At 35.9% G+C, this 17,558-nt stretch overlaps 1 protein-coding gene across 1 annotated transcript in view; it reads left to right on the forward strand.

Moving 5' to 3' along the window:
* The window catches only part of ADGRV1 (adhesion G protein-coupled receptor V1), a 559,991-nt gene that overhangs the window by 96,761 nt on the left and 445,672 nt on the right, over window positions 1–17,558 (forward strand). Inside the window, exons 25-31 of the mRNA XM_042956013.1 lie at window positions 3,174–3,303; window positions 6,136–6,216; window positions 7,574–7,713; window positions 10,018–10,627; window positions 13,731–13,946; window positions 15,469–15,684; window positions 16,321–16,565. Coding sequence (XP_042811947.1) covers window positions 3,174–3,303; window positions 6,136–6,216; window positions 7,574–7,713; window positions 10,018–10,627; window positions 13,731–13,946; window positions 15,469–15,684; window positions 16,321–16,565 — 1,638 coding nt within the window. The remainder of the gene's footprint in view (window positions 1–3,173; window positions 3,304–6,135; window positions 6,217–7,573; window positions 7,714–10,017; window positions 10,628–13,730; window positions 13,947–15,468; window positions 15,685–16,320; window positions 16,566–17,558) is intronic.

The raw sequence follows: 17,558 nt of genomic DNA on the forward strand, positions 1-17,558 counted from the left end.
AAAGAGTCCTCTTTTTAAAATTTAATATTAGGGGCGTCTGGGTGGCTCAGTAGGTTAAGCGGCCGACTTTGGCTCAGGTCATGATCTCGCGGTCCGTGAGTTCGAGTCCCGCGTCAGGCTCTGTGCTGACAGCTCAGAGCCTGGAGCCTGTTTCAGATTCTGTGTCTCCCTCTCTCTGACCCTCCCCCATTCATGCTCTTTTCTCTGTCTCAAAAATAAATAAACGTTAAAAAAAAAATTTAAAATTTAATATTAGTTTCCCTCCTTCTTCCTAATAAGACCTGCACAATAGTTTGGAGTTCAGTAATTTGTATATAGTTTTCTGTTCAAACCTCAGAAACCTTGCCTAATTGAATTCAATTAATTTTGGCTGTAGTCCAGTGGGCAAAGTTTTCTCAGATTTCTTCTTTCTTAGACTCTTTTTCTTGGGTAAGTTCTATTTCTCTTGCCTTGACATTTATTGTATCTTTAATTAATTTGATATATAACATATTCCACAAGACATTACAGCTTAGCTTAATATTCTCTGCATTCTCTTAAAGAAATACTTTAGTCCTTATATTGGTGGTCTCCAATTTCTAGTTATTCTGGAAATCCCCAATCTCCAGTTGGATTATAATTTTCTTTAATAACCAAAACAAAATAAAGCAAAACCTATGCCCCTATATTTCATGACATATATTTCATGACAGTCAGAAAACTACTACCCTTGAAGACATTTCTGATGATTTTTAGGGTACTTGGATGTCCTGTTTGTCACTGGTTTTCACTTTGAACTGTAATCTTTGCTTTTCCCTGAAAACCTGATAACTTCTTCACTTCTCTATGATGGGTTAGCTCTTTCTGGTCTGCATTAGCATATAAAAGCAAGACTTTTTAGGCTGTGTGTGTGAGTATGCAAGTGTCGGGGGAAGGAGGGAAAGTGCCAGGAGGGATCCTCTACTGAAGAGGAGACAATTGCATATCAGATATCACTGTTCTTAAGTTTATTCTCTTATATTGAGGTACACGTGGTCCCCACCATCCAGGTGCTTACTCCCAGCTCTTGAGAATGATATTAAATAGCTAATTAATGACTGAATCACAGTTACAGAAATGTTCAAGGTTGGTATGGGAGAGAAGTGGATATTGACATAGGGTAGTGGAGGTGGCCTTTTTTTGGGGAAGTGATACTTATGCTGAGCTCTGAAGTTTAAAGAGGAGAAAACTAGCAAACTAGGTGAAGCGGGAGGGAAGAACTACCTGAGATCTCATGGTAAAATGGCATGAGTAAAATGGTTAAATGGCCCTAATGAGGAGCAGAAAGAAGACCAGTGTTTCTGGAATGTGGACAGATAGGTGTCATGATAAAAGATAAGGTAAACAAGGGCCTGAATCTTCCTAGGCCTTAGATCTCATGCTATATTTGTGCCTTATATTTTAATAGCAAGGAGAAGTAATTGAAAGGTGTTATATATTTATGAAAGATTATGAAACTGAACTGGGGAGAATGGATTGGAAGATATAGGCACTGGATGCAGAAAGGCCAGTAAGGAGTCCATTTTCTAAACAAGGCGAAAGGTGTTAGTATTTTGGACTAGGTAGATCATGATGTATATGTAAAGAAGTAGGTGGTCTCAAGAAGTGTGTCAGAGTTGAAATGGCAGGACGTGAAGGTTGTTTATTGTAAAGGATAAAAAGAAGAAGGTGTCAAAAGTGACCCCCTAGTTCTGGGCATGAACAACTTGCTGCTATATAATTTAGTACGGTGGAGAGGATTGGATAAGGCATAGATTTTTTTAAGGGAAAATTGTGACTTAAAAATTCTGACAGAAATTATAAGAAAACTTTGAAGTAGGCATTAAGATTTAAGTCTAGATATAGGGGTTGGAGAGAGGAATTTAAGAGTTGGGAGCATATAAATAATATTAAAAGCCTAAGCCTATGGTATCCTTGTCTAGAGAGAGTCTAATAAACAGCAGTTTTTAGAGGTCATAAGGAGACTGTTAAAATCAGTAATGAATACTAAAAAGGATGAGTTAGAAAGTTAAGGAAAAATGGCGAGTGTGATATGGAATACCAGAGAAAAACATATTTCTGGAGAGTTAATGGCTAATTGTGTAGGATATTACAAAGGTCAAGTTAAAAGATGGTTTCCTTAGACAGTCAAATATTATCTCTGTTGTTAACACTTGTAGAATTACTCTATTGATGATTACCCTCTAGGCAAAGTTAATTACTTCCTTCTTGAGCAAACTATATGTATTTTACAGCTGTTGTTATTCTATTTGAATTATTATATTACACAGTTAACATTCCTGATAGAATCTTCTCCATCTCACTAGAGATTTGTCTTGGTTATTTTTGAATTCCACGCATTTAAAATGGTGCCATTGTACATGCTGTGCATTTGGTAAATATTTTTAAAAAGTAAATAAATGAATAAGTAAATTGGTACTTGGGTTTCTTAATTTAGCTTTAAGGCCATTAATAGCTCCTGAGAATGTAATATAGTTTGTCCATGCAAACTAACACTAGAAAAATTTGAACAACTTTAAGGTGTATTCTCATGTCTTGAGGGGACAGTGTTTTTTTTTTTTAAGAGATAATGAAGATGGGAGTAAAAAAGGACCGTAAGACTTTGAATTTAAATAACTTTTTGTTTTTCCTGTAGTATGTGAACTTTTGTGATGGGAGATCTATCTGTATGACGAATTGCAGTTGCAAGTACAATCAAGAAAATGTTAATGCCCAATAGACGGATATTTATTGTTTGGAGAAATTCTCAGAATGAAAACACCAAAATGCTGTTGTTAGGCACTGAGTAATTACATTACTCAATGATATAATTTGAATAGCTCTAAATATACTTGTCAAGAGACATGTGCATTGAATTAATTTAGGAATTTGTGGTTTTCACATATTCAGATATCTCATTTGCCTTGACTATCTTTTTGATGAATAGCTAAACAAGAGAAATAAAAATCTGTCTGCTTTATTTAGTTGTGGAGAATATTTGTTTAGAATTTGTATTGAACACTATCCATATCCACCTAAGGATTTTGAGGTTTATATTCTTATTATGTTATTGTTTCAGTATTTACAACAATGTGGGACATAGTAAATACTCACTGTGCACATTAATATTCAGAATAATTATAATCTAATGGATAAATGTTTTGTTTGTATTTCAGAGTGTTTCTGGTACCTTAGAATTTCAACCAGGAGAAAGATACAAATACATTTCTGTTAACATCACTGATAATTCTGTCCCTGAATTGGAAAAATCTTTTAAAGTTGAGTTATTGAACTTGGAGGGAGGAGGTAAGCTGGTGACTCAAAAGTGTCATATATTTGCTTGTCCATTCACCTTGATGATAGTAGATTCTATTAAGGAAATGCAATCCTTGGAATCAATGTAACGTTTTTTTTAAATGAGTGAATTACTAGTTTTTGGAAAGAGCACCCTGAAGATTAATAATTACTAATATACTAATAATTGTATGGTAGGCAGTTTCTGATGGAGAGTCCCTTTCTTTTATTGGTAAAAAGAAAATTTCCATCTTTCCACATAAAGTTAGAATATTGGTTTTAGAAATCAATATTCAACTCATAGTTTTATTTACATAGACTTTTGCTGTGAGGTTGGTTAATTCTGAGTTAATATTTCTAACGTTTATTGTAAGGACACCATCTGTTCGTATTGTTTTTTCCCCTTTTATTACCCATTGGTCTTTTCCTAAAGTAGATGTGCTTTTAGCATGAAGTAGTATAATTGTTCTCATTCACCAAATCATAGTTGTCATTTGTAGTAGGTGCCCCTAAAATCACATCTTTCCTTTCTCCCACTTTTGGATTTTCATAGTAGCTCCTTCAGAGCTATTTCCACATGTAGCCCAGGTAAAAACTAGTCCTTTCAGTTAATTTATTATGAGGTGATTATCAATAAAACAGGTCAGCAGTACTTTGTCTTCAATTATGATATTCAAAATCTCCAATTTTCATAGATTTTTGGAGTCAGAATTCATTTTGTGGCAAAACCCATCTGCACTGGAGAGAGGCTATTTATAGTCTTTATCCCATTTGGATGAACTATTTATATAGATTTCTTTGCAGAAGTGTTAATGTATTTGATATTCAGGTACTGCTTGGGGTGTGATAGAATATATATGATGTGCATCATATTCCCTTTATAAATGTAAGAAATTGAGAGTTGGTATGGAATCAGCAGGACATTTTCTTCCGTTACAAAACCTTGTATTATCATCTTGTTATTATCTTCATGTTTTAGTGAAGAAAGTTACAATACTGTATAAGCCATCCAAAGGGAGAGATTGAGTAAAATAGAAATATTAAAATTGTCTTTTACTGTGTAATGAGACTTTGGAGTAAGTATGCAGGATTTCCCCACATTTCCTTTCCCTGTGTTCACAAAGCCCAGGGTGAAAGCAAAGGAGGCCAAGCCAGGAAAGGGACTAAATAGTGCCACAGGTTGGTTGACTGCATAGAACAGTATAAATATGCTGAATGGCCTTTTTTGGAGAGCGACATGTAAAAATGCCAGCCTTGTTTGTCCTCCAGAGACAATTACTCGCATGTCTGAATCATTATTTTCATGACAGGACTTCATTAATTAGAGGTCACTATAAAATAGGTGAAAGTTGTTCTTTGTATCCCTTGTAGCTAGTAGTACGTATTTAATAGAGAAAATGTTAGTGATCATTATTGATTAATAAGTAACATTAAATATCTTCAGAAGTAATATTTGTCACCATAGTGATTTTATGTAGAAACTTCTCCCCATATGTTTAGAATATGCACCGTTCTGTTACATGTTAATTGGGCATGGGTACTCATTTGAAAACCAGTCTTGCATTCTCATTAGAAGCAATAGTGGCAGACAGTCTCATTTTCCCCTCAGTGAGTTGGGATCGGAGGTAAAAGGATCTAGGTACCAGCTTCTATTCTGAGTCATAGCTAGGGACTGCCTAAGAAGTGCAGTATTGTGGGGAGTTAAATTCTTTTGATAGCCACCCACATAGATATTTTATGTTATTCAGGGTACATTGGTGTTGAACTTCACCATCTCTCATGATGTGTAGGTAATATAGGGGATGCACTGGATATTCCCTAAAATTCATTTTGTCTCAAGTCTCTAAGGTGATTTCAGATGCGTGATGTTGTAAATTCTCATGTCTAGTGTATCCCATTCCTGTTGAGGGGAGGAACAGAAGAGCAGGGCAGATTTTAAAATAGCACGTCAGTCAGGCATATAGGTATGGATGTGGACTTTCTTCTCTTACTCCTCTTCTTTTCTACTGCTACCATTACTACCCTTCCTTTCTTCTTTGTTTGTAAACATTTGATAAATTAATGAGGGGGGTATAAGATGTATTGGAAGTGAAGGTAATACTACTTTCTCTTTATCATAGTCTTTACATATTGCTGAAGTACTTTATTCTTTACATTATTTGTTTGGTCTTTACAACAGTTCTGTACAAAGCAGCCATTTTAGAGGTGAGAAAACTGAGATACCAAGAGGTTTAATGACTTGCTGAAGGTTTTCCAGTGGGTATCTCTCACAGCCAGGTGTGAAGTAGACGGTTTTACACCACTTGCCGAGGCCTCTTTCTACCATGTCAGTGGCAAAAGGGTGCTCAAGTCTGAGGATGGAAAATAAAGTGGGAATTTGAACGTATGGCTGGAGGGAAACGTTGGGCGCATTTCCCTAATTTTGAGTTTGATTCTTGTGTATGGTAAGGTGACTCTGTCATAGTCGTATAGGCCTAACTGTGGTTATACACAACCACAAATATTTTAAAAATATTTAAAATGTTAAAAACAATATACATTGCTTTAAGTAAGTGATTTAAAAAGAAAACTGGTCAAGTTGGCAGAAATGAGAAATACCAATTTACAACTTATTTACATGGAATATTTCCTAAAGCTCTGGATGAATTTTTAATAAATTGGTAGCTTGACTAATATTATACTTTTACCATTTAAAATAATTTATTTTCTATGGAAGAATGCATGCCATTGGGTGAATATTACTACATTTTCCTCTTTTCTGGATATGTTTTAAGAGCTCTCCATTTTCTCACTGTGTCAATGTGTATTGTGTGGGTGTGTGTGTCTCTGTGTCTCCTTGTGAAGTGACTGAATTCTTTAGGGTTGATGGCAGTGGTAGTGGTGACGGGGACATGGAATTCTTCCTTCCAACTATTCACAAACATGGTAAGCAGCTGTTCCAAGGCCCTGTACTAGTCTGCATTTTATTTTAACTTTGCAGAGACAACAATACTAACCAATTATTTACGCCTACTATGTGCAGGTCCTTTACATGTTTTCTCATTAACCATAACAGCAACTTTTTGAAGTATTATTTGCTCTGTGTTACAGTTACCTAGCTAGGCAAGTGATCAAGCCAGAATCAAATTCTTGCCTGCCTCCAAAGCCCAGACTTTTCTTTGTATGAACCCAATACAGTCGGTTTCCTGATTCTACTTGTAATAGAAATTTTGCTTGAATATCATTTATAAAATGATTTTTGAAAATCTTTTACATAGCTTTGAATACTTAAAAAGAGATAAATAGAACATTTATATTGTCATGTTAAATGTATCATGCTTATTTGCAAAAAGAACCAGCAGTCTTTGTATGTAGCATTTAATCAAAATATATGGGAAAAAGAAATTAAGGAGGCAATAAATGGGGAGAATTAGTTGCCAATCATTGGGAGGATATACTGAAAAGAGAATGCATTTGAAGTAGATTCATATGCCAGTATGATTCAGCATTTTTTTTTTTTTTGTATTGGGAGAAAACAAATAGAATACTTATTTCTTGAGGGAGAACTCTTTCTAATCTTCAGATGTTCCTTTTCACAATTTCAGGTTTTATATTTTAGGGTCAGAACTCATGTTCCTACCCCTCTCATTCCTAACTTCCATCAATGCCTCATGGAGCCACTGTATTTCATTACTCTGTTACTTTTGGAATTCCTCATTTTTTGTCTGCCTATATTAATACAACATAAAAGTTGAACATACTTCTTAGGAAATAATTCAGTACTTCTTTAGATATTGACACCTCTTTAGTTACAAGATTAGAATATTTGGGGCCAAGAGAGGTAGATCTGTAGTATTATAATATGTTGAAAAAATAGTCCTAGAAACCAAGAATCTGTTTAGCCAGATTGATGAAAATCATAGGGAAACTCTTTCATAAAGGCAAAAGTCATTTGGCTCATGTTCTTCTGAGGTCAGCAAAGGTTGTGGGAGACTTTCCTCATATACTCCGTGTGGAAGAATGTTCTCTTTCATAGGAGAGAAAAAGAAAAACAAGTTTTCCTTATTCATCTCCAAGTGCTTATACAGCACTTGTATATCACGTTGGTGCCAAAATAGAGAAAGGTCATAAAAGCATGAATATGTGTGGCAACCATTTGTGTCTGCCTTTCTTTCTAAAACAAATTAGAACGTACTCAATGAATGGAACAACTCTTTTCAAAAAGTTGTTCCTTGGCTTTTCTTTTGGTTTGCAAATTACTTATTAACATTTTCTTGCTATTTGTTGGAACTTATTCATGCAGCCAGTCTAGGAGTGGCTTCACAAATTCTAGTGACAATTGCAGCCTCTGACCATGCTCATGGTGTATTTGAATTTAGCCCTGAGTCACTCTTTGTCAGTGGAACTGAACCAGAAGATGGGTACAGCACTGTTACATTAAATGTGAGTACATTTTTTCCCTGCAGCCTTAGACATTTTGCCTACTTTTATTTTTTTCCCAAAGTGTACTTATTTATTTTGAGAGAGAGAGAGTGTGTGAGCAGGGGAGGAGTGGAGAGAGGGGGAGAGAGAGAATGCCAGGCAGGCTCCTTCTTGCCAGAGCAGAGCCCAACCCAGGGCTCGAACCCATGAACCATGAGATCATGACCTGAGCCAAAACCAAGAATCAGATGCTCAACCGACTGAGCCACCTACGCGCCCCCACTTTGTCTTCTTTTAAAGTTGTTTTATTGTATTATGAAGGTGTCCTTTATGTTATTTTTTTTTTCCTTTTTAGGTAGAGGGGAATGAGCCTAGTGGTACATACAGTACAAATTGATCATTGAATAGGGATTTGAATAAAGATTTGTCTTTTTATGTAGTTTTGCATATAAATTTATCTTGTGATTCTGAGGAATCATAAATCTTTAAGGAATATAGTGGAGCTATACAAGTGATATTTTATATAGATGTTGTACTAATTCGCTTAGGCTGTGGTAAAAAATGTCTCCTAAAGCTCAGTGGCTTAATATAACAAAGATTTGTTTTTCCACTCATGGTATATCTGCAACTTAACTTAGCAGTTGTCAGTCATTGAGGGATCAAGGATACAGAGGGAATAGCTCAGTGAGTCCTTCTGTCTTCATGGTGGTTGGTGGGGTGGGAGGGTTGTAGGGAGGGGTGGGAATGTGGATGTAGAGAACCTCATACTGGCTCTTATAGTTTCTTGTGATTCATAACATTTCCATTTACACTTTTGTGGTCAAAGCAAGTTACATGGCAGTGCCTAATGTTAACGGGTAGAAAGATGCAATCCTATCTCATCTCTCTCCCAAAGAGAAAGAAAATCCAAAACATTTATGAACAGCACTAATAATGAAAACTCTCTATGGGGTGTGTGTGTGTGTGTGTGTGTGTGTGTGTGTGTGTGTGTGTGTGTGTGTAGGTGTACTTCCTACACTGCTTTGTTCCAGTTAGGAATTAAGCAGAATTCTATTGTTAAACAACTGGCATGAGCTAGAAGCTTGCTCACCTTCCTCAAATTTTATGTAAATAATGAAGAAAGATCACTCAAAATACATCCCTTAGCACTCTTGTGGCAGATATTCAATATTAGAAAGGATAACTAATTATTCAAAAAAGAAAAAAAGAAAAGAAGGGATCAAGTTTTATAAAATTGTTGTCTTGAATGTTACTCTGATTAACATTCAGATTTAAGTATAAATAAAAATTATTATTTGGGACTTGGAGTAATTTTAAACCTCTTTACTCTTCTTAACATGTTACTGGCAAAAGCATTTCTTCTTAAATATATTTTATCAAACCTTGGGTGAAATATTTTTTTTGGTGAGTTTTCCATATTACATTGAAGATAAAAGGAAATAATTTGTTTTCCGAAATGAGTTTTTGTCTAACTTTTCAGAAAATATCATTCATTATTCCTTACAATGAAGGGTATAACATCTTGCAGTAAAAACAAAAATATTCATGAGTGTATTTAAATATAATAAATTATAGGGGCACCTGGGTGGCTCAGTTGGTTGGGCATTTGAGGCTTGATTTCAGCTCAGGTCATGTTTTCACATTTTGTGGGTTCGAGCCCTGCATTGAACTCCGCACTGGTGGTATGGAACCTGCTTGGGATTCTCCCTCTCTCTCTGCTCCTCCCCTGCTTGTGCTCTCTCTGTGTCTCTCAAAATAAATAAATAAACTGTAAAAAAATATATACATATATAATAAATTATTAATTACATTTGCTTCATTGCTAATATTGCAGAAAAGATACAGCTGTAGGTAGTTTAGTTAGAAGCTAAAAATATTCAGTCAATTTGTAGCTTCATGCAACATCACTTTTTAAGTTGACTCTCTGAGGGTCTTCAAAGATGGGTAGTACTTCTTCCCTGCCATCAAGAATCTTATAGTCTCTTTTTTTAAATGTTTATTTATTTTTTGGACAGAGAATGAGAAGGGGGAGGGGGAGAGAGAGGGAGAGACACAGAAGCCGAAGCAGGCTCCAGGCTCTGAGCTGTGAGCACAGAGCTCAACGTGGAGCTGAAACCCACAAGCTGGGAGATCATGAACTGAGCTGAAGTCGGACACTTAACCACCTGAGCCACCCAGGTGCCCCTAGAATCTTATATTATTGGTAACAACTTATAAAGAATAAAATAAAAATTGAGTATACTGCTATCATTCTATATTTAAAAACCTCTAAATCAATCACTTTAATCCCTCTTTTAATACATTTTACCATTAAATATCTTCTAGATTCTGAGAAACCATGGAGCTCTGTCTCAAGTGACTTTGCTTTGGAGCATAGACTCTGATCCTGATGGCGATCTTGCCTTCACCTCTGGCAATGTCACATTTGAGATTGGGCAGAAGAGTGTCAACATCACAGTGGAAATACTTCCGGATGAAGATCCAGAACTGGATAAGGCCTTCTCTGTGTCAATCATCAGTGTGTCCAGTGGCTCTTTGGGAGTTCACACTAATGCCACATTAACAGTTTTGGCTAGTGATGATCCTTGTGGGGTCTTCATCTTTTCCGAGAAAAATAGGCCTATCAAAGTTGAAGAAGCAACCCAGAATATCACACTATCAGTGATAAGGTTAAAAGGCCTCATGGGAAAAGTCATAGTCACATATGCAACACTGGATGATATGGAAAAACCACCTTATTTTCCACCCAGTATAGCCAGAGCAACTCAAGGAAGAGACTATATGCCAGCTTCTGGATTTGCTCTTTTCAGAGCCAATCAGAGTGAGGCAACCATAACTATTTCAGTTTTGGATGATGATGAACCAGAAAGGTCGGAGTCTGTGTTTGTTGAACTCCTCAACTCTACTTTAATAGAGAAAGTACAGAATCGCCCAAGTAAGTAACCACTAGTGTGTTTTTATTATTATTATTGAGGTAAGAATCCTAAAATAATAAATTAAGAATTGGGTATAGCAGAATAAGCTCTGACTCTGAAAGCATCATCATACAAAAGTTGATCTATAAGGCAAATGGAAGTGGGACACTTGAAAACAAGAAGTCATGTTCTACAGGTCTCTAATGTTCCCAGACTAAATTTTTAAAAGCTTCTATGTAATCCCGTGCGAGTGACCTTTAGTACTATTGTATTATGTATTACAGCTTCAAAATCATTCTAGAATTAATCTGGGGATTTCAGGGACAGTCCTGGTAGTAAGTAAGATCCTGAGCCTCCCTCACTTTGATCCACTCTGGAAGATTCCCTAACTCATGTAGCCTCTTTGGTGATGAGTATGTAGATCCAGCAACTGCATGAGGGGAGGGGGACAGGATTGTGTAGCAGTAAGAAATCCTGTAAATTTGTGAGTCAGTGAGAGTTGAGAAGAAGGCACTAGTTGGGGATAAGAATGAGGAGTGACGCACGTTGGACAGAAGATCTGGTGCAGCAACTTCTTTTGAAAAGTAGCAGCCACTCCCCTTGGGGTTGTGGCTCAGTGGCTTTGTAGAGAGTCTGGTGGCTACTGGTAGAGAGCATGCCTGATGCTTGTGGACCTGAAAGCGGTTATTGTGTTAATATCTCTCTAAGCGGCCATGTAACTTTTAGAAACGTGTTTTTAAATAAAGAGAAAAATCTAGAATTCCTGGAATAAGGGAACAAGGAAGATTAGTGGCATTAATTTGATATTAATTTAACATCGGTTTTATGGCAATATTTATAAGAAAACAAAACCTTCTTAAGGAAGCTGGAATTACATATTCCAAAAGTAATATTCCAAGAGCTACATGTTGGCTGTGTTTTGCCATATAAATTAAGTTTTCTCATAAATAAATTTCTTCACCTTACTGTAATACCTGGATGGTTATACTATATAGTGAGCAGCATTCTTGTCCACAATGTAAGTAACTGTAGTCCAGGATTATAGAAGGAAATTTACTTTATAGGACAACTGCTCACATTAAGTGTTCAGATTACAGTCAATGTTAAAATTCTCACACAATACCCCATCCCTTTTTTTAAGATTTAAGATTTAAGATTAGTTAAAATTTGTAATACAACCCAGTGATTAATCTTATTAATTAAGAATTTAAAAAATGCCTTGTTTTCAAGGAACTCACAGTTTATTGAATAAGATAGAAATAAACCTGGAAGGGAGTATCACATACAGTGGTAGCTAGGGCTTTGGGGGTTGGTGTTAAGAGAATATTCCAATTTACAGTAATGAACTATTGGGCATAATCTTTTTGTGGCCCCCAGTTTCCTTACCTATTGTACAGAAATACCATGGGACTTAAATACAGTCATATATGTGAAAATGAATACAGTGTCTGGCACCTGGTAAGCATTCAGTAGGTATGAACAATTATTGTTAATAGCATGGTATATGCAGAATATCAATGTGCTGTAGGATGGGAGAAACAATCACTATATGTTTTATGTTTGATATGTTCCTGGAACCAGGCAGCGTACTTGGGGCAACTCACAATAGGTGTAAGATACGATGTGAAATAATTAAAGAACAATTAAATGCAAATCTGTGTGATAGTGACTAAAGTTTAATAGACAAAATCAGTGTAGGACCCAGCAGGGTCTCTCTTGCTGTGCTCTGCGTATACTCATTAATTTTGAGGAGAGCAGTAAGACAAGAGGTGATCAGCACGTGGGTAAGAGCATAGCGCAGAATGAACAGTTGTGGGTAATTGAAGGTTTTATACCTGGTTTGATGTGGAATTGTCTGTGGGGAATGAGAGATTTAGACAGCCCCTTACAGGATGCCTCTTGATGTGTCCGCCAAGTGCTAGCATGATATGTGACTTCCTCCCCATCTTTGTGCCTCTGATTCCTCATCTGTAAAATGTGGACAATGTTAGCTGCCCCATAGAGTGTGGGGATTAAATAACTTGATACAAGAAAAATGCTTCAAACAATGCCAGGCAAATTCTTGCCTAATCTAGTTGAATTTAATTATATTATATTGATTCATTATCAATAAATCATTATTTTTGATTTTGATTTTAACTGTGATACAATTTAGCATGGTCTCGGCCTATACCACTGAAATTAAATGGTGTTATTGTTTTTAGATTAAATTCTCAGAAAATGTTAAATTTTATTATTATCACACATGTCCAAGTACTACAATCGTTAGAGAGTTTACCAACTCAAAATTGTTTACTGCTAATAAGAGTTTGTTGATGCTTCGTTTGTGTTGAAAGGTCTCTTGTTAATGTAGTTTTGTCAAGGGTGCTGGTTGAAATTGAACCTAGAAAATAAATTAGGGAGGGTTTGTGGAAGGTCATGTGTTTAAAATCAGGGGCAAGTGAGAAGAAAGCCTTGAAAGTACTGAGCACAATTGATTGAATCAGTGTTAGACAGCATTGAGGCTGACTGCTTTCTGGCCAAGGTAGTTGAGTGAGTGTTAACTGAGAGGGGGCAGAGAGGAACAGGTTTGTGAGCAAGGACAGGGACACAGAGAGGCAGTAATTTAATTAGAGAATGATGATTTGCAGCTGGTCTTTGAGGGCACGAAGCTTAATTACTTTCCTACTCAATTTTGTAACTGAAATGCTGTTTTTAAAAAAATTTTATGGCATGCTGGTAACTAATTAGAAGAGCATAATTCTGTAGGTGTCATCATTATCTGTTTTAATATTATGCAAAGTGATGATTAGTCACACTCGAATCATTTTTTGCCTTTTGACAAATTTCCAATACTTATTAAATTATTCCTGCAGGGTGACTATTCCTCTGCTAGAGATTCTATAATAAAAATCTCTCTAGAATGTAAAGCTAAAAGAGAGTAGGGACTTTCTGTTTAATTTATTTTTGTTTCCCTAGTGTCTAGATGAGTGCCAGTACATAAGAGTCAGTAAATGTTTTTTGATATACATAGTAGAGAAAATACCAAATGAAGCTCTCATTTGGCTGATCTTGCTGCTGAGGCTTCCTGGTAACTTTTGGCCAGTTTGTAGAATTTTGATACATTAGCTTTTCTTCTTTCAGTTCCAAATTCCCCACGCCTTGGGCCTAAGGTCGAAACCATTGCTCATCTAATCATCATTGCCAATGACGATGCATTTGGAACTCTTCAGCTCTCGGCACCAGTTGTTCGAGTGGCAGAAAATCACGTTGGACCCATTATCAATGTGACTAGAGCAGGAGGAGCATTTGCAGATGTTTCTGTGAAGTTTAAAGCCGTGCCAATAACTGCAGTGGCGGGTGAGAAGAGACATCCAAGGAGCAGTGAAGTGTTTTAGAGGGAAATTATATTCTTAATTAACAAAGCCACTTAGAGATGTAGTGAGAAAAATCAACTAGAAAACAATAGTTCTCTTGCATCTTTTTAAAGGCATAAATGTAGAGCTTTTATCTTGCATTTATGGCACCAGTTTTGCAGAATTCTTGAGAAATGTTAGCAAAATTATATATGAACTTTAAAGTTAAAATGACCAAAATATGCACGTACCAACGAAAAGTAAACTAAGGAAAATATTGTTAGGCTTTCTCTATGTGTACTTTTTAGTTTTTTGAAAGGGATTCATGTGTAAATGATCCTGAGGAATGCAGGATAAAATGTGCAGCCACATGATTGCAGTGCTTGGCAACAGTCTTGACTCTCAACCCATTTATCTTGCTTGTTTATTTATTTATGAAGAATGTGGAAGAAGCAATGGCTTGCATTAACTATTCTGGGTAAGCAAAATGATTTCATTGCCAAATGCAAGCATTAGGGGACTGCCTTTTTTGTTGGTGCGGTTATAGCATCTAGATGGAGATTTGCCAGAGAGCTATTCAGTTAGAATCTTTCTAGCATGCACTCAGAGGAACGGGCGTGTGAATGGACAGGATAACATGCTTGACCTTTTGAAATAAATCATTTGGATATGATATTTGCTTGAAAAGGTAATAAACAAGGCCCACTTAGTTCCTAAGTGGGGTGTGTGTGTGTGTGTGTGTGTGTGTGTGTGTGTGTGTATGCATGTGTGTGTGCATATGTGTGCATGTGCACACGTATATCTTAGGTAGTCTGACTGAGGAATACCTGACTGTCTATACAGGGCCTTACATCTTGACAAACAGTGGGGATGAATCAGTGTTCTAGGAAATTAGCCCTTAGGCTTTATAAGAGGACTCTCTCCTTTCCCTACCCAGGCTTTGACCAGGAACAAAGCTCCTGCCATCCTGAGCAGTATGCAGTAGCAGCTTTTAATCCAGTTTTATAGGAAAGCCCATAGTTTCCAGCGGTAACATTGATAATGCAGACATGCCTGTATCTGTACCCAGTATAATTCCTTTCTAGTGAGGTCAGGATTCTAGTTCTCTTTTTCGTTTTAAAAGTATTGTACACATTTTCTTTTGCTTTTGTAGATAAGGGGTTATCTTGTGGTAATGGATGACTGTGTATCTTTGTCTGAGTCCATAGCCATATCATCTCTTTTGTCTGTATTGACATTTATGTCTAGTGACAAATAGAAGAAATTATGTATGCATTTTACTAAAAGGGAAAGGATAAACTTGAACATCTTTTGGAGGTCTTTTTCATTATTTTATGATCTCAAACCCATTTTTTCTGGGAAGAGAGGTAAAATCATTTTGTTTAGAGTATATGTAGTCATTGTCCTTAAAAAAGCTTTACAAGTATGTCCGTGAAATTTGATACATCATAATATTTCACTAGTATATGGCATGTTTATTACCATATTAGGGAATTGTCTTAGCATTTTGCTATTTATCTTTATAGGTGAAGATTATAGCATAGCTTCATCGGATGTGGTCTTGCTAGAAGGGGAAACCAGTAAAGCTGTGCCAATATACATCATTAATGACATCTACCCTGAACTGGAAGAATCTTTTCTTGTGCAACTGCTGAATGAGACAACAGGAGGAGCCAAATTAGGGGTGTTAACAGAGGCGATCATTATCATTGAGGCCTCTGATGACCCCTATGGATTATTTGGTAACCAAACTAGTTTTAACTCATTGATATAGATCATACATTTCTTTCTTTTTAGGGACTTAGGATTAATTTGATCATGTTTCTCTTTTTAACCTGCTGTTACTGATAACATAGGATACCTGTACACCCTCACTCGCAGTGCTTAGTGGTTATTAAAAGGAATCAACGTCTTAGCATAAATATGTAAGGGACAAACTTTTAGGCTTTTAGTCCGATATGACCTCGAGATGTGTTTTGTGGATCTTAGACAATTTTTTCAAAAATTAACTTACAGAAATTTACACAAAAGTTTGGATTTCTGGGCTTTCATGATTAGCAGGAAATCTGACAACACTGAGCCTCCTTCTGCATAGCATCAGTTGTGGGTACAAACTAACAGCTGCCTCTTTGATCCAGGCTTCTGCTGTGCAATTAGCCACAGAACTTAGTAGACCCACTTCACTCATGACTGGTATATGCCTGGCCTTGTGGGATCCTGAGTTTGTGGTTTCTGTTTCTATCATAGAGAACAATAATTTGGAAATTTTGAAAGACTGGTTAAGGGAAAAAAAGAATCAACTATAGGGTAATAATGGTTAGCTCTGTGTTGCCTCAGTTTCACTTTGTATTTGAAATGAACTCTGTTCTGCCCTTCAGGTTTTCAGATTACTAAACTTATTGTAGAGGAACCTGAGTTTAACTCAGTGAAGGTAAACCTGCCAATAATTCGAAATTCTGGGACACTCGGCAATGTTACTGTTCAGTGGGTCGCCACCATTAATGGACAGCTTGCTACTGGTGACCTGCAAGTTGTCTCAGGTAATGTGACCTTTGCCCCTGGGGAAACCATTCAAACCTTGTTGTTAGAGGTCCTGGCTGACGACGTTCCGGAGATCGAAGAGGTGAGAGGAATGGCTAGTATAGAATGACACTGTAAATCATACCTTGTCTTATAGTGACTAGAACAGATGGCTCTTACTGTGGCATTTATAGAGAATGTCAAGTTAATTATTTCTACAAGAATTTTCAAAATATGGTAGTGATTTTTACAGATAACAAAAGCAAGAATATTCTAGAAAAAGTTCCTGTACATATTGAATTTTATAAGTTTTTTGTGCAATTACATTGTATTTTCAACATTTTCATTGAATGATTAAATATACATATTTATAGATTTAACATGTATATTTATACATTTTTCCATATAAACTGTTAATTTGTTTGTATCTAGATTCCCTTTTAGCTTGAGTGCTAGCCAGTTGATGTTAATTAAATTTAGATTTTGATTTTCTACTTCTTTATTTATTCTTCAATAGTTTTGAGAATTTAGTATATGGCAGATACCACGTTAGACATATCTACCTGATATTTCATGGTAAATAAGCTAGGTGGCAAATAAAAATAGAGCCTCAGTGGGAAAGTTGGTTCATTATTAATATATATTAGCTAAAGATAATTTTATATTATGAAATTCAAATATTATTAAAGCCTAGGTCTCATTAAATTACTTTTAATGGCATTTATTCTGTAATAGAATCAGATTTTTATAGAAAGGAAGTCCATAACATTTCACTTGAGTGATAATTATGTCATTATTCAGTTCTAAAATATTGGATATTAGTTAATACAGATAAAACATTTCTCTTTCCTTCTCTCTAAATTAGGTGGCATTATGATATGATGTCTTTTGTTTTACATTTTTTTAGAGAATTTCCATTTAAGATAATGTGGAAAATAAAGCATAATAGATTACTTATAAAACATACATGCAATATTTTCCCTAAATAAAAAAAATGTATATAATGAACATAAAATGTATTACTGAAATGGTAACTATAAACAAGGATCTAAAAATTGATTCCCAAGATTATATTGCTGAATATTAAGGAATTTAA

Source organism: Panthera leo, chromosome A1 (assembly GCF_018350215.1).
Source record: "Panthera leo isolate Ple1 chromosome A1, P.leo_Ple1_pat1.1, whole genome shotgun sequence".
NCBI classification, from domain to species: Eukaryota; Metazoa; Chordata; class Mammalia; order Carnivora; family Felidae; genus Panthera; species Panthera leo.